Source organism: Hypoxylon trugodes (genome assembly GCF_022578975.1).
Source record: "Hypoxylon trugodes strain CBS 135444 unplaced genomic scaffold F4822scaffold_3, whole genome shotgun sequence".
NCBI classification, from domain to species: Eukaryota; Fungi; Ascomycota; class Sordariomycetes; order Xylariales; family Hypoxylaceae; genus Hypoxylon; species Hypoxylon trugodes.
The window spans coordinates 947371-966956 of NW_026250018.1; the positions used below are offsets into that span (position 1 = coordinate 947371).

At 47.6% G+C, this 19586-nt stretch overlaps 8 protein-coding genes across 8 annotated transcripts; 5 read left to right on the forward strand and 3 right to left on the reverse strand.

Moving 5' to 3' along the window:
• Positions 1-493: 493 nt before the first annotated feature.
• On the reverse strand, positions 494-2453 carry F4822DRAFT_442015 (uncharacterized protein; the record flags this gene model as incomplete). The annotated part of the gene is made up of 3 exons (XM_051462938.1): positions 494-1716; positions 1895-2057; positions 2159-2453. 3 exons carry the CDS (start codon positions 2451-2453, stop codon positions 597-599), a joined length of 1578 nt encoding a protein of 525 aa, XP_051316527.1. The 3' UTR covers positions 494-596.
• A 1923-nt stretch (positions 2454-4376) lies between these two features.
• On the reverse strand, positions 4377-6666 carry F4822DRAFT_394361 (histone acetylation protein-domain-containing protein). Its single transcript, XM_051457353.1, has one exon. The coding sequence runs from the start codon at positions 6449-6451 to the stop codon at positions 4751-4753; it is 1701 nt and encodes a 566-aa protein (XP_051316528.1). The 5' UTR covers positions 6452-6666; the 3' UTR covers positions 4377-4750.
• A 153-nt stretch (positions 6667-6819) lies between these two features.
• F4822DRAFT_162818 (ribonuclease-III-like-domain-containing protein) lies at positions 6820-8017 on the forward strand. Its single transcript, XM_051453159.1, has 3 exons — positions 6820-7309; positions 7365-7600; positions 7656-8017. Exons 1-3 carry the CDS (start codon positions 6922-6924, stop codon positions 7797-7799), a joined length of 768 nt encoding a protein of 255 aa, XP_051316529.1. The 5' UTR covers positions 6820-6921; the 3' UTR covers positions 7800-8017.
• Positions 8018-8372: 355 nt separating this feature from the next.
• Positions 8373-9946, reverse strand: F4822DRAFT_426602 (MFS general substrate transporter; the record flags this gene model as incomplete). Its single annotated transcript, XM_051460592.1, has 3 exons — positions 8373-8839; positions 8910-9846; positions 9902-9946. 3 exons carry the CDS (start codon positions 9944-9946, stop codon positions 8373-8375), a joined length of 1449 nt encoding a protein of 482 aa, XP_051316530.1.
• Positions 9947-10956: 1010 nt separating this feature from the next.
• On the forward strand, positions 10957-12625 carry F4822DRAFT_426603 (feruloyl esterase; the record flags this gene model as incomplete). The annotated part of the gene is made up of 3 exons (XM_051460593.1): positions 10957-11263; positions 11329-11735; positions 11789-12625. The coding sequence occupies 3 exons, from the start codon at positions 10957-10959 to the stop codon at positions 12623-12625; spliced, it is 1551 nt and encodes a 516-aa protein (XP_051316531.1).
• An 829-nt stretch (positions 12626-13454) lies between these two features.
• On the forward strand, positions 13455-14910 carry F4822DRAFT_394366 (Ferroporti-1). Its single transcript, XM_051457354.1, has 4 exons — positions 13455-13579; positions 13632-13804; positions 13855-14595; positions 14651-14910. Exons 2-3 carry the CDS (start codon positions 13775-13777, stop codon positions 14431-14433), a joined length of 609 nt encoding a protein of 202 aa, XP_051316532.1. The 5' UTR covers positions 13455-13579; positions 13632-13774; the 3' UTR covers positions 14434-14595; positions 14651-14910.
• A 546-nt stretch (positions 14911-15456) lies between these two features.
• On the forward strand, positions 15457-17385 carry F4822DRAFT_436475 (uncharacterized protein; the record flags this gene model as incomplete). Its single annotated transcript, XM_051462308.1, has 7 exons — positions 15457-15472; positions 15715-16437; positions 16478-16573; positions 16607-16611; positions 16645-16817; positions 16848-17045; positions 17082-17385. The coding sequence occupies 7 exons, from the start codon at positions 15457-15459 to the stop codon at positions 17383-17385; spliced, it is 1515 nt and encodes a 504-aa protein (XP_051316533.1).
• Positions 17386-17960: 575 nt separating this feature from the next.
• Positions 17961-19081, forward strand: F4822DRAFT_394369 (uncharacterized protein). Its single transcript, XM_051457355.1, has 2 exons — positions 17961-18571; positions 18641-19081. Exons 1-2 carry the CDS (start codon positions 18178-18180, stop codon positions 18931-18933), a joined length of 687 nt encoding a protein of 228 aa, XP_051316534.1. The 5' UTR covers positions 17961-18177; the 3' UTR covers positions 18934-19081.
• The last annotated feature ends 505 nt before the right edge of the window (positions 19082-19586 follow it).

A 19586-nucleotide genomic window follows, 5' to 3' on the forward strand; every position in this document is an offset into this window, starting at 1 on the left:
CTGCATGATGGGAGAATATGATATGTTTGCCTTTACCTGTACGTACCACGTTATACATACATAACCGTAGTACATATATACGTTTACCTTATAAATGTTACGTCCTGGTTGACTAAGGGATAGGGGCTAGGAACGAAAACTCTCTAAAGACGATCTATAGAATTTTCACGATTAGGATGTCATTGAGCATGTAATTTTTATGTGCTTGTGCGATTCTCTATTTATTTTCAGGGGCGAATAATTATATACGATTGCCAATCGACATGCCTTGCCCCCCAGTCTGCGAACAGGTCCCTCTTGGTTGAACTCGGTTTCTGAATGACGGCGTGGGACGAGATGTAGACATGATTTTCGGGTGCAAGCAAGACTTATTGGAAATCGTTCGAACATTCGGGATTGCGATCCTGATAGACCGACGAGTCCCAGTCATCCTCCACTCTTTCTCAGATATTTTTCAGACTAAAGTCTTCATTTCATGGCCAGTATCCGACGATATCTCATCGCAATCGCGAAGTCGAACCTCAACCATACAGACCTCCCGCCAACCTAACCCCGGTCCAGCGCACGAACCACAATCGACGGAAGAAGAACACGACCTACTTAAGATCAGAAGGTCCTTCGGTAGGTTCATACGTAGTGTCGTAATCCGCACTATCATCAACCTCCTCCTCTTCTGCCTGGCGGTACGGACCGGCGGCTGTGCGAGGCGTGTTGTACAGATCCTCGGGAGTGGCATCGGGGTACGGGTTCATGTACGAGTAGCGCGGGGGAGGGGTCTCCGGGTTTTGGGTTTGGCGACGGGGGGATTCTGGGAGGCTGGAGCTGGAGTTTACGCGAGAGGGGAAGTAGTCGGAACTTCGCGCTGTGCTGCTTACGTCTAGTTGCGAACGTGTGGCGATGGGGGACATGAGATACCAGGTGTAAGAAGGTGGACCGATGTTGCGACGCGGGGTTAGGGATTCATCGGTTGGTACTTGGGTTCGTAGGAGGTCCCCTGATTGAGAGATGGATAGCGCGTCGGGTTGTGTGCTGTAGGATTGCGCGTGCGGGAATGAGTGCGCGCGTGGTGTGCGTTGCGAGGGGATGGATAGGTAACTTGTTCCTTCGCCGTTGTCGCGGGTGGCACTATGACGACTATCGACTGCGGAGGACTGGGGACGGGCGCGGCTGCGTGTGCGTGATTGGCTTGGGCTAGCGGGGACAGGGACGTAGCGAGAAGCTGCACGACTAGATGCAGCGGTAGCGCCAGTAGACGAGGGCTCATGACTATTGAGTCGAGCTGCTTGCCAGGTAGGCGCCGGGTCTGGATCTCCTGCGTAGCGGAAGACGGTGTCGAGCCGGTCGCGCACGTTCTGGTGGTCCTTCTTCGTGGCTTTGCGATGTGTCCGATAGACTAGGTATAGAGATCCTATTACCAGGAGACCGACCACACCACCTATAGTACTGCCTACGATGACGCCGATGTGGCGGTCGGGAGGGCTCTCAGGTGGATTCTGATGTGAACCGGGGTAAGGGGTACCAGGTTTGAGGGTTGCGCCGGGTCCGTTTCCACTAGTTTGGGATGCTGTGGAGGTAGACGAGCGGGAGGCGTCGATAACGAACTGAGGCTCGTCCAGCATGGTGACAACAGTGGCGGATGTGACACAACGGTACATAGAGCGTACGGGTTCGCCAGTCCAGAAGTAAGTTGCGCATTCTCCATATTGACTATTGAGGCTAAGAACTGTTAGTAATGATAATTTCCAGGTGATTAGGCTTGTATGAAAATAATAAGATAGATTCATATCTCTGCCATTGCTTTCGAGGGATAGGTTCGAAGAAGAGAAACCCCCGACAAATGGTGATGTGCGATAGAAATATTCAGGAGTAGAGAGGAACGCGAAAAGAGACTTACCAACATCCAGTCTCTGAACCGTCTTCAACACATAAACTACTCTGCCAAGCAGCGTAGTTTAGACAGGTCGAGTAGAAAGGAGACAGGGTATCGGTGACACAAGCGACGATATGCTCGGAATTGGTGGCACAAGTGCCGCTACCAGAACAGGTAAAGGGCTCGGCTAGATATAAGAGTTAGCGACGTCGATTCGGAGTCTAATTAATTCCATCCATTTTCCCATCTCTCGTATCTCGCGCGTAAGCAAGGAATAAAATGACTTACAAGCAGCACCGCGAACCCAACCACAAGTCTCACTATTAGTCCAGTGAGTCGTAACAGAAGTAATTCCTCTCTTAAGCATCTCCAAAGCGCGTTCCTCCTCGGAAACGTCGCGACCGGCAGCAGGTGTAGGCTTCGGCGACCAGCCTACCTGAGTGTTCTCAGTACCATGACTGGTCTTTTGCACCAACCATGCGGGAGGCGTGCCGCGAGGATCCGACCATCGGAACCACTCCGCGGCGACGGACCAACAGCAGAATGCCGCGATGGTCAGCGGAAGTAGCAGCGATGATCGCATGGTCGAAGAGGAAGCGCGCAAAATGGGTCTGCGTCGAAAGGGATGTATTTATGAGGGGAGTACGAGTACCTCTAATTGTCCTTCGATGAAAGACGCAAGGCGAGGCGGACCGAAAATAGGGTTTTACCAGTAGGAAAAGGGTGAAGGTGTGTTCGGCAAGCTTTGCCAATCTAACCTAGATATTGGGTTGACCTAGGCTGGAATGCGTGTGGGTGTTTAGGTAGGAAGAAAGTCAACTGGGAAGGGGAGGTAAGGGTTTATGGGAAGATGAATGGAGGTTGGGGTGTAAACATGGGAGGTGTTTAGAAGGGAAACAAGCGGAACACCCTGGCAGAAAGAGCAGTAAACAAAAACTGTACTAAGCTCAAGTGCACTGTGAGCGGGTTGGGTTCTAGGAGAAATCAGCAAAAGATTTTAGGCAGGTAGACAGTGCGATTGCCGGGGGCGAGGGAACACAGTGGGGCGACGAGAAGGTACACGATCTTTGTATATCGTTGTGACGATACCTCTAGCACACCTACACAGCCCTAGAGAGACCCACTATATAAAACTGATGAGCAGTCGAGGCTTAGGGCTCGATGAGAAAGTCATTTACGTACAAAACGAATTGGCACAGGTGAAATAGGGGCGAAGGATGAAAGGTTACTTAGTAGTGCCACACCAACTTGTAGACAGTACTAGCAGACTGCCCGACGAGAATGTGGACCATGTTGAGTTTACCTAGGTAGGTACCTAAACACCATTAGGCCATCTCATTCAACAAAGCCAGCAATATCCCAGAGTGAATAGACCGACAATTGTCATTTAGCTGTTGGCTGAGTTAAGGCAAATATCTAACAGCTAGTTGATAAGATGGGACACCTTGATCAGATATAATATCATATTAATCTAGGGTGCCATGTGAAAGTCTTGTTTGTACGCACCTATAGAGTTTGTGAGAAGTGATATCAAAGACAGTCTCGGACGCAGGGCCTGCCATCTGCTTGTCTTACCAGGAGTGAACACTATGTCGTAATACTAGATTCCCGTTTTCGATGTCGTGTGACCATTTCACCAGCTTATAGTAAAAATAGACACTTTAAAGCAGATCTTATATAGCTTCACCTACTATTTAATTTATGGAAGCCTCACTACACATCATCGTCAAAGAATTCTGCAGTTTGACGGCCTCCCCAGGCCTTTGTTCGTTAACCAATAAGTCAAAATTGCTCCTCTAGGGTGTTTCTAGCCTTGTTGTGATCTGTCATTGAAGTGATAGATCATTATGGAACGAGATACGTTTTGTGATATTTGATTACCGCTAGTCTGTAATTAGCGATGAATATTGCTAGGTCCATGTAGAGGGAGAGGGAACGTCATAGAAGCACACACCCTCCTTTCGATGTGCAGTATATGGTGAATATTAGATAGAGCATATGATCATAATTCGCGAAGCTTGAATGCCGATATGGTAGCTTTAGGGGAAGATACAGGTGGGGATCACCAACACCTTAAAGGGGAAGTCGAAGTCTCTTGTAGACCAATCAGGGACAATATCAAACTCTATTTCGGACACTACCGACTTATAAGAAGGGTACCCAATGAAGAGCGCGAAGCAACGGGTGCAAATATTATGTGAGGAAATTGAGTGTGGTTCTGTAATTTGCCTCAACTTCGTTTAAATATTATAGAAATTATATGAAAGATAATGTCGTAGCCATTTATCTCTAATGCGTGGCGTTCCAGAGTAGGGGGTTTGCGTGTCACTTAGCGTTGAGCTTCAATGGAGGTGAATCAAGTAGGCGAAATCTAAATCTGCAACCAGCTTTAGCATTTGGAAATATTCGAGAATAAGGAAATATGTAAAAATATGTTGATATATGGTAACAGATTAAAATAGAGGAACTTGCACCTAGATTTGAGATTTTGGCGAGACTACGAGGCTTCGTTATACAATACCACTCGATTAAATAAAACTACGCGTTTGATAATCAAGGCCCTTTCGGACCGTAGGGTACAATACCTCGTAGTCTTTAAACTACTCAGCAAGATTGGCTTCCTCCAATCGAAATATCCTTGAAAGATTCCGATATTCACGAATAATCAACGCCTTTTCCTTGCGTCTTACTCCTAGACGCTTGATCCATAACATAATCCTTAATCCCTGGGTTTATTCCGTTTGATCCTGCGCCGATAAAATAGAAATAAAACGCCTCTAAAGAAAGTTAAGATATTTTGAGTTTCTTCCGAGCTGGAGGAGCTCCGAAGAGTTTAGTTGCTATGTCCAACGCGGTTTCAGGCCAGCAATCATCTGGTCTCTACGCAGATGTAGCGGCTGTGCTGTCATAGTCGAGCTTTGCCTTCTTACGGACAACGCCCTTTCCAAGCAGCGTGGTTACTGGCGATGTGGATGGGGATGCATCGGCTGCAGTCTGGTCATCGGATCCACGTTTCCGTCTGACCATGCCAGACAAATTATTCACTGCCCCATCAGAGGTGGATGACGCCGTAGGGTTGGGATTGACGGCCGCCCTCTCGCCAATAATCTCCAAGGTCCAATTCTTGCCCATGCCTACTTCTCCACTCCATCGTGCGGTGCTTGCGGTCGCCTGTTCTAAGGTGCCGAACTCAAGGTGAAGTAGCAACTCTATAGCTCTCTTATACCCAGTGTCGGCGAGGACAACCTGCCCTCTTCCGTGTTCAGGCCAGGAATAATAAGGCGTCTCGGTATCTTTCGGGAACTGTGGACCCATGTGCGTCTTGACGTGAGGTTTCCGAGGGATAATAGGTCCTGTCAACTTCTTTTTCTTCCCCTTTCGTTTCCGTAGACCTTTCTTCGTTTTCTGCGTAGATTCCAAAGGTAGGGCTATTGAGGTCGTAGGAGCTTCGCCATTTACTTGAGGCGCGCTGAATGAGGTGTCTGGAGTGGGGATGACTGCAGCAGATTTGGTGGCTGGATTTGGTGCGACCGGAGGATCAAAAACAACCCATATGAATCCAGTCAATCTTCCACTAGAACATTCTTGCCGGAATGCCATCATTTCCCAGAATTGTTCAAGCGTCTTTGGGCTTTTCCAGCCAGATAGTAGTTTAGTCATTTCGGATGTTGATTCTTCTAACTCTTCCACGAAACGCGCCTTGGGGTCATCTGGGAATATCGGGATGAGACATCTCGGATAAATAACAGGACCGTATATATTCTGGTCCTTCGTATATGGTGATATATTTTCTAGGGGATGCCCTAATGTCCAGTTGGTTGATGCGACACTGGTTCGGGGTAGAAAAGCTCGCGTCTCGTAGTTGTCCAATCCAGGTATGACCAAGTATCCGTGTATCTTATCCCATGTTTGTTTCACATCCGAATAATCATCGCCCTCGAGCAACGAGTTGAGCACGCGGCACCACCATTTCACCAACCCCTTGTCGTCAAGTATGTGCTTGTCTTTATTCTTCACACTTCCTGGGAAGAGGTATTGCGACTGGGCTCGAGCGAAGAGGTTTACGACGAGTTGCTTTGTGGGACGCTTTCGATTGGCAATCAGGTAGGCTAGGAAGCATGCGGTAACTTCTCGAATTGGAGAGGGTGTTCCTTTGGGAAGCTCGAGGAGGTTCAAGTACCCAGTCGAATCAGCTTTGGAAACGAATACGATAGTAGAAAATCGCGTTGTGTAGATGTAGATTTCCAATCCAAGGACTAAGACTTGCCCCTCGGTGCTCTTCTCCTTATTTCCGGCATCAATTGAAATAGCTAGGAAATGTTTCTCGCAATATGTCTTCAATGGTTTACTCGGTCGTCTGCTTATGGATTTCGACTTGGTCTCGTCGGAAGGCGTTGAACTGGACGTAGGATTGTAGGCAGGTGAGTGGAATAGAGGATCGGCATTAACAGGTGGTGTTGAGACATGATAGGCAGTAAACTTGCGATCCTTGGGTAGGACTTTGGCGAGCTCTACGACGAGGGGGTGAGGATTAACAGCACGTTCGCCTTCGCGATCGTGAACTTGCGCGGTGATCGACATTATCAAGTACGGGATACTTAAGAACGAGGCAAGGGTAAAGAATATTGAATGCCCTGATTGGCATCCAAGAATCAAGATTTCATAATGTTCGATATGACTAACTAAGCTACTTGAAGCAATCCAAGACGAGGACGCGGCTGGTATGTTGAATGTTGAAGAAGGGAGAGGCAGGACATTACTACCTTAGGTACAAGGTATGGGGAAATGAAGCAGTAACAGGGGTTGTTTTAGGTACCTACCCGGCAGGTAGCAGGGGTTTCTAGGTACTGACGACAGAGCGATAGGACGATAATCGATAGCAGGTGGCACCTAAGATGCATCATAGGTAATCGCAGCTTCTCATTGGCTAAATTACACTAGCGTTATGACCCACATCCGAAAAAAGTTGGCGATGCACTTTCACTTTTCGTTATCGACAATTCTTTTCTAAAAGCTTCAACAATGCCATGAAAAGGACAACGTCATAGCCAATGGCATTCACAACATCCCGATCCGTTGCGAGAGTAGCTCGCCAAGCTACGCGAAGTTGCAGAACCCAATCTGCGACGCCTTTACTTCGTCCTACTGCCTCCTTCTCGACATCAACTACCCACCAATCCGAACAAGCTGAGACTCGACCACGATGGGCATATACACCAGAACGGATGAAGGCTCCTTTTTCGCCTCATATCACAAAGGATCCCTCTCGGTCGGCATGGGAAGTCAACGAAGACCCGAATAAACTAGACGAGGTCCTGAATAATATTCTGGGCCGCGATGGAGATCGCATGCTGCCCGATGAATTGAAATGGTTGGCTGTGACGCATAAGAGCTTCGACCAGGGAAGGAGAGGTTTCAATGACCGTCTAGGATATCTAGGTATACCAATCTCAATGAGGTTATCTGGAACTCGGTAGACTAATGCCCACGTTAGGCCGCCAAATATGCGCCCACGAAGCGACACAAATGATTATTACCTCTCCACGAGATTATAAAGACCCCGAGAACGACCCATTCGCAGATAGGCGGACACCATACGAGGATGCCGCTCTCCGTAGTATTGATAACCTTTCGGAGAAACAACCAAGCGATATGTTCAGCCCAGACAAACTAGCCAACTTCGCTTTAGAGACCGGTTTATCGGGAGTGGTACGGTGGAAGCCACGAATGGTGAGGCATATTACTCCCGAATTCGCACATATATAATACTGATAGAATTACCTAGCCGGAAAATATTAAGGGCTCTGGGTTTAACCCAATTATGGCTGGTGCCGTCTACGCTCTAGTCGGTGCTGTTGCACTACAGCATGGTGGTAAAGTCTCAAGTCGAATCGTCCGAGAAAGGATATTGAAGAGACTTCGACAATGACGAAATCGAGAAATGTAATACCGATGTACAAATACCCTGTACACTGTACAAAGACACGGGATACCAGTCTAGTCGATAAGCCGGACGATAGCCGAAAGAGAAAAAAAAAAAATCAAAGTCTCCAACGCATATTGGGTCGAATCTTTTCAAGGCCACTTATTTGCACGTACATCCCAAGTGACTAGTGTTATAAGAATTAACAGGTCTGGTTCCGACGATATTCCTAAAAAATCAATATAAAGGCACGATTAAATGATGTCAAATCCCTGGTAAGTACACGATATATGTGAACCGCCTTAGGCTCGTTGAGCTACCGTATTACGTGGCCGCCGACCTTTGACTCGCGCGGAAATACCGCCTCGACAAGGTGCCACCCTAAACCGAAACCTATCATTCGAAATAGGGACGTATATTCAACCCCCGATTGCAATCCGCAAAATCAGCCCAATGTATAAATATTGGACACGACCCTATTGAATCGATATAATACTGGTATTCTTAGCTCTAACATGGATTCTATTATTAAATTTATCTGAGCTTCTAGATATAACCATTAAGACCAATCTCACTCGATCAGTACTTAAAGAGTCGTACTTCCTCCCCATTACCCGACCCCAGTATCTTCTTATTACGGCGCGCGTAATATAATCTCAAGAGAATGCAACCAACAGTGACCAGGAACAACAGAGCCGCATTAGTCCAATGACCAGTAGGATACCCGGTCTTGGCCTCATTCGCCTTGTAAATCCACACGCCTACAATTTGCCCAGGAGCACCTCCCAGACCAATATTCAGCGCGATCGCGAGACCCACAGATGCGGTACTGAAGATGTTGGATGACAACCATCCGAGTAGGGGCGGGATACACGCAAATGCGCCCGACGCCGCCACAATCAGACATCCATACCGCGAGGCATACGCATCAGCCGGCAAAACAGCAGAAGCCAGGAAACCAACCGCGCCGATAAGAGCCAAGGCGGCTGAATGTAGACCACGAGCGTTGAAATGGTCTGCTGACCAAGAAGTCAGGATCGAAACGACTAATTAACGAAATTAGCTCCAATACACAATAAATAATAACAAAACTCATGACACAAGCGCTAGACTTACCGTAAGCCACAGCATACGGCGGTACAGTCATCAACTGCGCCTGCAAATCCTTATACCCCAAACCAGCGGTAATAGAAGGGGTGAACAGCGAAAGCGAGCTAAACGGTGTAGAAATACCAAAATACACGATATAATGGCCCCAAAGTCTCCAATCGACCAAAGTCGCTTTGGCGTCCAACCAAGTCATAGCTTTATGGTGACCCTTGCTACCCTCGATATGTAGTCTTTGCACCGCGAGGTCGCGTTCTTGGATACTTAGCCATTTTGCGTCTTCGGGGTAATCAGGTAATAGGAACCAGACTAGGAATGCGGAGAGACAGGATGGTATTCCTTCGATTATAAAAAGCCACCGCCAGGCTGAGAGTCCACCGGCTTGGTTCATATGACCGATTCCGTACGCGATCGCGCCTCCGAAAGCGCCGGCTAGCGTTGCCGAGGCGAGGATGAACGCTACGCGGATACTGCGCTCTTCGGTCTTGTACCAGAAGGTTAGGTAATACACTAACCCCGGGAAGAGACCGGCTTCGAAGACGCCGAGGAGGAAGCGTACGACTGTTACGCTGGCGTAACTGCGTACGCCGCCCAGACCCATGGTTAGTGCGCCCCAGGAGAACATTAGGAATGCGATCCACCGTGAGGGTCGCAGTTTTTTGAGGAGGATGTTGGAGGGGACTTCGAAGAGGCCGTAGGCTACTAGGAAGATCATGAGGGAGATTGTGTACTGGAAATTGGTCATTCCGGTTTGCGTCATTAGGTCGTCGCCTGTGGTTGCGTTCATGATCTTGGCGTTTCCTATGTTGGAGCGGTCTAGGTAGCATAGGAAGTAGATACCGGCGGATAAGGGGACGATGCGCTTGTCTTGTTTCCATCGTAGTGCCTTTTCGGCTTCTGTGATGGAGGTGGAAGAGTCATATTGTGCGACGTTGGCGCTGAGTTCCTGGGTCGGTGTTAACGGAGTTCTCATATTTGGAGTTTTATCGGTGATGATTTACCTCTTTCCCGCTTTCGGCGTCGAGCTCGGACTTGCGGTCTGCCATTTTCTATATGTTAAGATTAAGGAATTCACAGACCTAATACAAATCTTAAGATTTTGACCAGGCGGCCCGGACCTCAACTCTATAATTCTAAGAAACTCTACGAGCTACGCAGGAACTAGGAACATGAATATGATATTCCAACTTTTAGAAGGAGAGGTTGGGAGAAATTTCACAACGCAGACGCGGGGATTATGGGGATGAAGCTAAGGCAAATGAAGCGATCCACTACCGGGGTATTGATCGTGGAGTTTTAGTCCTATACTGGATGGAGAGAAGCTATTCTCTTGGTGCTATAGCATATATTTATTCAAATCAGGGCCTATTAGTTGAACTAGCAAGGGTTTGATAGATCCTTTCAACTGAGCTTTAGTCCCATGTACGGAGTCTTGTTCCTATCTCGGGAACATATCCGATAGATTTTACGAATAGTCGGTTCATAATTTGTTATTATGGTATACATTTCTTCGTGAATGAGTTAGCGTATTGTTATTGAGGTGATGTACCCCGGTCAATAGGTGCAACATACCCCAAAGGCCTTCCCGCGGCGCCGTTAATACAGCATTGTCGCGACCCCGACCCGGGACTTGGTTCGGCACATTCGACGCCGGGACTTCTCCGCGTTCATATACTTGGAGGAGTTGGAATCGGATAATGCCGATTGGGTAACTATTTAGAAAATCCTGAGCGATGTCACTTTTGACACGATCGATTTCCATGGATCCCAGAAAGTTCTTGAACATGAGATCGAATCTCGCATAGTGATATAAGTGGCTGCTAGGCTAGATTAATATGACCGAGAGGATGTTGGCGTCGCTCATCAATCCTTTGTGTACCCCAATTCTCCGCCTAGGTAGCCTCGGTCAACACATCAACAAAATTGGTTAAGTACCGTAGGAGCCAATTGACCGAGTTCGTAGATCAATTCATAGAATTGTAGATGTAAGTTTCTAATTGACCTTTCGGCTTCGTCTTCCAGTCAAAAGTCAACCCTCATCGACCTTAGATTCAATATGAGGGTACGCATCGTACTTCAATCCTTGTTTGCCGTCGCGGTGCAGGCTTCTAATAGTGGTGCGCCGTGGAAGATTGAAAACTGTTCCAAATTCGCACATTCGCTTCAGAAGACCGGTGATCACGGCGCGACAATCCTCAATGCCAGTTATGTACCAGAAAGCAGTCTCAACGTGAGCGGTACACTCAACACCATTCCCTTGTGTCGCTTGTTTGGCCAGGTTCCGTACGCGAACAACAATTCTGTCGGGTTTGAGCTGTGGTTGCCAACGACGGAAAAGTATGACGGTCGAATTGTAGTCGTGGGTATGAATACGTCCCTGTCATGTTACTATTCATTTAATGAAGGAAGAACTTACCATTAGAAATAGGTGGTGGTGGAATGGCGGGTATCGTTTCCGACGGAGACATGATGCGAAATCTCAATAAAGGATTCGCTGTAGCGGGCGGCGACGCGGGGCATTTGGCCTCTAATAACAACAACGGGGGTGGTGCTCCAGGCGTGTATCTGCCGTATATGCATGACGAAGAGCAGGTTAAAGCCTGGATACACAATTCGATCGCCTATATTGCACCACCTGTGAAAAAAATAGCGGCCGCGTTTTACGGTAAAGCCCCGAAGTACAGCTACTACGAGGGCTGCTCTACAGGCGGTGCCCAAGGCTTTGCACTGGCTCAATTCCATCCGCACCTCTTTGATGGTATTGTAGCGGGGTCTCCAGGGAATTGGTATTCTCATTTAGCGCTTTCTTTCCTCTGGAACGCTCAGGTAACTCAGGTAAGCCACATGTGTCATCGTTGCGATAGGCGTCTCGTAGCTGATCATTACAGGGCTCGAGTTCCCTACCGCAAAGCACACTTAATCTCATAACCCAAGCAGTTCTAGATAAATGCGACGCAATCGACGGAGTAAAGGACGGGGTCCTTGAAAATCCCTTGTTATGCGATTTTGATATCTCTTCATTAGAGTGCAGTTCCTCAGAGACGAACACATCTTCGTGTCTCACGCCAAACCAAGTATCGGCGGCGCAAAAGATATACGAAGGACCCGTAGATTCGCGATCAAATGTCTCCCTATACCCAGGATTCTCGGTAGGGAGCGAAACGGAGTGGACGATGCAGGAGGGGGTCCTAGCGGACGCGTTCGCTATACCGATCTTGCAAAATATGGTATTCGACAATCTGTCGTACGACCCTTTTACATATAACTGGGGATCCGACGTAGATGCGCTCAATGAGAAAGTAGGTACGTATATCGACGAGATCAACCCGAGCTTATCTACTCTGAAAGCGACTGGCGCCAAAATGATCGTGTATCAAGGTTGGGCTGATCCATATAACGCCGCGACGTGGCCGATTCAACATCTTCAACAAATCGAGGAAGTTTTTGGTGGTGATGTAAGCGAATGGTTTCGACTATTTATGGTCCCAGGTGGTGGCCATTGCGGTTCGGCTACCAATTATCCCCAGGTCCCCGGGACATGGCATGCGCTTGACGCCCTTATACCATGGGTTGAGACAGGGCATGCACCAACTGAAGTTATAGGGACTGATCCGCTGGATAAGAGCCTAAAAGGAAAGACTAGTAGGCTTTGTCCCTGGCCTCAGACAGCCAAATTCCGTGGCGGCGATCCAAATGACTGGAAGTCGTTTGATTGTGAAGTATAGTACTGAATCAAACATGATCTTACGGCTTAGTCTATGCAATATTCGCGTTGATAATTTGAATATAATATTGGGTTGCAGGTATGTAAGATCTTGCTGTCGCGATTTAAAATAAGAGAATAATTGGACCCCAAAGCCATCTATGTAAATGTTAGAGTAGAGTAGAGGCATAGTGACTAGTAGCCCTAAAACTTAGTGGTGTCGTTTAATGATGGTGCCTGTAGATTGTAAGTTAACTCTAAATGGCGCTAACACACGGTATAATTTCAAGGCGTAATAGGTGTTAAAGCCATTTTTCGCTTTATATTCTAGCACCGTTAGCTGCCTCTTAATTGTTAAAACACCTCTATATGTCACATTCCCCCCCAATTCAAATATACATCAATTAATTATGTTGTATTTTAATGTAACAACAGTTTACAGGAAACTGGCGCACGGTATGAGGTCGTAGGTGGGGGCAGCGGTTTCAATGAATCGTATGACCGGCTGGAATTGATCCCGTCAAATTTAGTATATCTCGGAGCCCCTGAGCACACTCATAAGAGAATCCGGTCTGAATCAAGAAAACTTATATGTGATAATTCCCACAGATCCAATTCCTTTTTCTTCGTATGGTAAACACAATTATCATGTCATCTAATCCCGAGCCTGTATCGGTTGACGAGCATGCACCCCTCCTAGACGATCGGTCTTCGGGAGGGGATGAGGTTCTTCACACAAGCAATGTCACCGCCTCTATCGCCCGTAAGCTTTATATCTCGCACTTCCTATCTACTTGGAACTCTCGCGTGTTCGAATTCGGCGCAGTGCTTTACCTGGCGGCAATATATCCCCAAACCCTATTAGCATTGTCACTCTACGCATTAGCACGGGGGTTTGCTGCGATTCTCTTCGCGCCTATTATCGGCCGATATATTGATACTGGTAACCGTTTACAGGTTGTGCGAGTATCCATTGGTAACCATCCAACTCAAAATCTCTTATAAAATGGTGTTAATCTCCCCTCCAGTCTGTCAGCGTATCGTTGTTGCTACATCTTGTGTTTTTTTCTACGTCCTACTTATCCGTCTACCAAATGTTGGCCCGGAAGGAGAAAAGGGTCTTCTGGCATTACTCGTTTTTCTTGCTTGTTTAGAAAAAATATCCTCCATCATGAATCTTGTGTCGGTGGAAAAGGACTGGGTATTGTCTTCAAACACACCGCAATTGGCCACTTCATTAACCATCTTCAGACTGTCGTCGTTTCCGGGAAGCATGAGTCAGCTCTCCTTACTCTCAATGCGCAATTGCGTCGCATCGATCTGATGTGCAAGCTCGTTGGTCCGCTATTTATAGCTTTGATTGACGGATACTCGACGAAGCTAGCACTCATCGTCAATTTTGGCTTGAACATCGCATCTGTGCCTGTTGAGTACTATTCTATTGCGAGAGTCTATTACGATGTGTCTGAGCTACAAGTGCCAAAAACAACCCAGCCGACGGATATACCATGTGATTCCGATCACGATTCCGAACGGGTTAGAATGTTTGCGCGCCAACGGCGGAATTCCCAGGCCGTCGTGACCAGATTTATCTCAGATTTCGCCTTTTATATACATCACCCCGTTTTTCTCGCTTCGTTTGCTGAAAGTCTTCGTTACCTTACAGTTCTGAGTTTTGCGGGCCAAATGGTGACGTTCCTTGTGATCTCCGGCTATAGTTCCACTCAAGTGGGCATTGCAAGAACGGTCAGTGTGGCATTCAAAGTGCTGGCAACATGGGTTGCTCCATTGCTCATAATAAGGATTGGCCCCTTACGAGCAGGTTTATGATTCAGCAGCTGGCAGTTTCTTATTTTAGCTTCCGGAATTACGTTATTCTTCTTATTTAAAGACCAGCCCCTTGCTTCTGCCAGTGCTCTCGTCGTCAGCAGCATCCTGAGCCGACCGGGGTTGAGAGGGTTTGACTTCTACAGCCAATTAATTGTGCAAGAGGTAAGATTTGCTGCATGTTTTATACTCACAGATATCGACACTAAAACCTTGACAGGAGGTTCAGTCAGAGAGCCGGGGAAGGTTCTCCTCGGTTGAAGCAGCATGGCAGAATGCTTTTGAACTAATTGCTTATGCCACGACCATCGTCTTCTCTCGTCCGGATCAGTTTGGGTGGCCATCCCTGATCTCCACCATTGCTGTAGCTTCCGCAACAGCGGCTTACACGGTGTTCGTGTATCTCCGAAGAGGACACCTACTCCACGTTGATCGCCTGCTGGGAAAATGTTGGAGCACGAGCCGAAGATCAGCAATTTTAGAAAGAATAACTTCTGGCAGCGATATTTGAGGTCCGCTCCAGTCCGTTCCTATTTCATTTTATTACGTTGCGCATAAGCCTGTTGAGAAATGACGGTATCAGAAAGCTAGAACAAGAAATAAGAAGCAACGAGAAGCTACCAACTAAGGCTCGTCGACGCGTGGCTACGGATACACTATAGGCATGAACGGAAGTGCTATCTTGTGCTCCCGTAATTAGGGGCGATTTCGACATTGATATTTGGCTATTGATTCATAATCATGTCTAAACTATCCACAGTCCCTATGCTAGCACAGTGACTCAACTAACTAACTAGTTTCGCGCACAAATGCCTCTAAGGAGCATCGACGGCGAGAGAACGTATACTACATTTTTCCCTGTCATCAAAAGGCACCCAAGCCGAACCGACACACGGTACCGACACCCGGAGCCCCCACCTGAACTGTGACCCCTATTCCACGCACAAAAACCGCAAGCTGCGCATGACTCCTAGGGTGCGCGTCCCTTCTCATCCATGGACCATATGATTTGGTCTTGGTTTACGAATGCAGTCATTGCAATGTAATTTGTATAAATGTGTTACAGAATCCGCCGGTTGTCATTTATCCGGATAGGGCCACCCGATACCGCCCCACGTCTCGGCATCATGTCGAGACATTTCTTAGCTGCTTAAAAGTTGCAGACCAACATCGAGGCATGTAAGTTTTATACCCCTTTAATTAGATCTCTGTATCTTAACAAACTTAACCCGAAGCTGCGAGATACAATGAAATCCTGACACCCACACATTACCCCTATACCAGCCGCGGCCGAGTACTACGATCTAGGTACATTCCATCGACCAGTCAGTACGGAGAGCAGCGACGCGCAGAAATCGTTCGACCGTGGTCTCCTCTGGACGTACGCCTTCAATCATGAGGAAGCCATTCGTTGTTACCAGCAGGTCATCGCTCACGACCCCGCCTGCGCTATGGGCTACTGGGGTATTGCTTTTGCTAAGGCCCCAAATTATAACAAAAGTTGGTCCGCTTTCGATGAGAAGGACTTGAAGAATACAATGGAGCTTGGTCACTATATGGGACAGGAAGCCCAAAAGCACCTGTCCTCGGCTTCCCCAGTGGAGATTGCTCTGATCGGAGCTATCCAGCATCGTTATCCATCTAGCATACCCCCTAGCGACTTAAAGCCTTCGGTTCAGGCTTACTCCAATGCCATGAGACAGGTCTATCAGAAGTTTGGGGACGGCGACTTAGATATCATCACACTGGCCGCAGACGCCTTGATGAACACCAGCTCCCGGTCTCTCTATGACAAGAACACTGGAAATCCAAAGCTCGACACGCCAGTTCTAGAGGTAAAAGCCATGTTAGAAGGAGGCTTGGAAAACTCGGCTTCTAAGTATCACACTGGAATCTTGCATATGTATATTCATTTGATGGAGATGTCTTCCACCCCAGAGGCAGCTCTGATTGCCGCAGATCACCTGCGCAACCTCGCACCATATGCCGAGTCACATCGACGTGCTTGTGGGTGACTACCGCCGAGCTGTTGCTACCAATATCAAAGCTACATTCGCCGATGACAAGTATTTTGCCAAACAAGGGCCGTGTAATTTTTACAGCCTATACCGCCTCCATGACTATCATTCCCTTGTTTACGCAAGTATGCTTACTGGCCAGTCGAAGACCACTATAGAAGCGGTTGATAGAATGGAAGCTACTATTACGGATGAGATGCTACTGATGGAGTCACCCCCGATGGCAGATTGGTTGGAATTCTTCAAGGCTGTTCGAATACATGCTCTCGTTCGATTTGGTATGTGGGACGCCTTGAAAAGACAACCTTTGCCGCAGAACAAAAATTACGCTGTGGAACTGTGGCAATGGCTCACTATGGCAGGGCAATCGTCTGTGCTGCTACCGGCGACATCGAAGAGGCAGATAAGGAGCGGCAACTCTTCCGCGACTCAGCAGATCTTGTACCAGCCACGCGCATTGATCTTCCCGAACAAGGTGCGAGATGTTCTAGGTGTTGCTGCTGCTATGTTAGATGGCGAATTGGAATATCGGCGAGGCAACTTTGAAGCCGCTTTTGATCACCTCAGGCTTGCTGTCTCTCGTGATGATAATTTAGAGTACGCCGAGCCATGGGCTTGGATGGTACCAACCAGACGTGCGTTCGCGGCACTTCTGTTAGAGCAGGGGCACGTCGATAAAGCCGCAACAGCTAACGCAGAAGACCTTGGCTTGGACGACACTTTAGTTCGCGTCCACCAGCATCCAAATAATGTCTGGGCTTTGAAGGGTTATCATGAATGCCTTGTTCGCCTTGGACATAACACTGAAGCAGTTCTCATTAAGAAACAGCTTACTGTCGCGGCGGCCGTTGCAGACATTCCAATTAATGTGTCATGCTTCTGTAGACTTAGTGGACCTGATGAGGAGGGATGTTGTGTTACAGACAGTAAAGCCTGAGTGTAGCTACACCCTGTGATATTCTACTCCTATCTTAGTCCTGGCATGCTAACTACCTACCTATGTGCCTAGGTAAGTAGGTAGCTAGGCTAGGGACAATGAATGTAACTCCTAGTTAACTGACCTAAAGAAATATAGATGCTTGCGGATCGTGTAATCGATAGTTCCAACAGTGACAGGGCACTTCTATCAATATGCGCTACAAGGGTGCTATAAATACAGCGCTCTACAAGGCTCAGGGTGCTATAAATATAGCGCCTTGTCGTCACCCATTGTGAAGCGCTGTAATGTGCTGTATTTATAAGGGGGTAGTTATAGCGCATACACTGCTATAATTCCCTGTATTTACAAGTGACTTTAGTCTATGGCTCCCTGTAACTCAGCATGATACGCCACTACCTACACTGTATATTCGCACGGCGTTTTGGCGCGGTGGCATGGACGTCAGTTAGAATAGAGCGCGCGCCATTTGTGCGTAGGATTCAGCCAGTCATTAGCGAGATCCAGGGGCCTTAACAATTGATTATAAATGTACTAAGCCTAATTCCCAGGTACATACCTAGGTACCTCTATGCGAAGTAGGGTCCTAAGAAAAATCCTAGTCGCCGCTGAACGCTCTAGAGCTTAGCTTGACCCGCGCAACTCGCGACAAGTTAGAGCCGGCTCCGCCAGCTTCTACGAACAAACTCATCTTAACAAATAATGTATGGACAAGATAATTAAAACCAACCGCCTAACACTTTCTTGCATAGTGATACAAGCCCGTGGTGAACTTAGTTAGCTCGGATAATCATGCTCGGCTCAACAGCCAGAGTTTCGCGACCCGTGGGGGTTTTTGCGCACCTTCGTAATGGCACTAAGCCATTACCGGGCGGTATAAGAATGCCTCCTTTTTATGCGACTCGATCGGGGTATCTTAATTCGACACTGGCGTTGAGACGATACTCTTGCAAGACTGCGAATCAAACATCCGAAAAGCCCAAGAGCGGTGAACACTGTGCAAACAAGATTCATGCCATTACGCCGATGGCTTTTCAGTTCTGGACATCAGCACCAATCTGGAAACGAGCGGCGATCAATACCTTGCGATGTTTGATTGGCTGTACCAGTGGCGACTTTTCCGCGATGTGGTTTCTACAGGCATTTTATCCAGGCATTGGCACGGGAGTCATTATGGGTATAGCAAGTGAGTAACACCTTGATCCGGGTGCAATAGAGGCTATAATGATTTTTCTAACACCTTAAATCCATGCAGTGGCCAGCGGTCTTACCACATCGATGCTTCTTGAGACCATCCTACTCCGATACGGCCGTGATAAGTTGTCATGGTCTAGCGCTACCAAAACCGCAGTCGGCATGAGCTTTATTTCTATGCTTACAATGGAAGCAGCACAGAACATGGTTGATTACCACTTGACTGGGGGCACAGTTGCTTTTGATTCTCCTGCATTTTGGGCTGCCGCCGTTATTTCGATGGGCGCAGGTTTTCTTGCGCCCCTTCCATATAATTATCTCCGACTAAGGAAATATGGCAAGGCATGCCATTAAGCTGAGGGCATGTCTTTTGAGATCGAAGCTTGTCATTTTATATAAAGTCCAGATAGGATGCTCGGAAGATGTACCGTCGACAAGTTGAAAGGGGATAATATATACCTATTGAATAACGTTTAAATTATTTTATTAAAGGGCTTACGACCATACCATAGTAGCAAGTGACTTAAACAATGACTCCTATAATTTTAATAAGATAATTCTTAGTATTAAATAACCGGGAGTTTACATAAAACCCTCGAAGAGTAGAGTACATTCTCACGAACTGGTGTACGCCTGGATCTACAGCACAAAAGACTCACATTATTTGGCTCGTTCTTCGCGTCAAACACCTTGACAACAGGTAAGGATACGATTATCCCCTAAGGTGCGGGCTAGCGACAGTAACGAACTACAGGAGTGGGTGTCAGCCTTCACAATTGGATATGATCAGCTAAGCCGACGTAAATGGGCGAGTATGATATGTCTATAATATGGATGTACTTAATGTAGTATAGGCGCGAATATTGCCGGTCCACACCTTAGGGGATTAGGTAGAAGCAACGTCACCAAACACTCGCGCACAAATGCCGCTGCCTAGACCGGCCCGGCCCCGGTCTGGTGCGGCCTTGGCGGGCGACTAATGAATGATTCGATTCCGTGCCGATCCA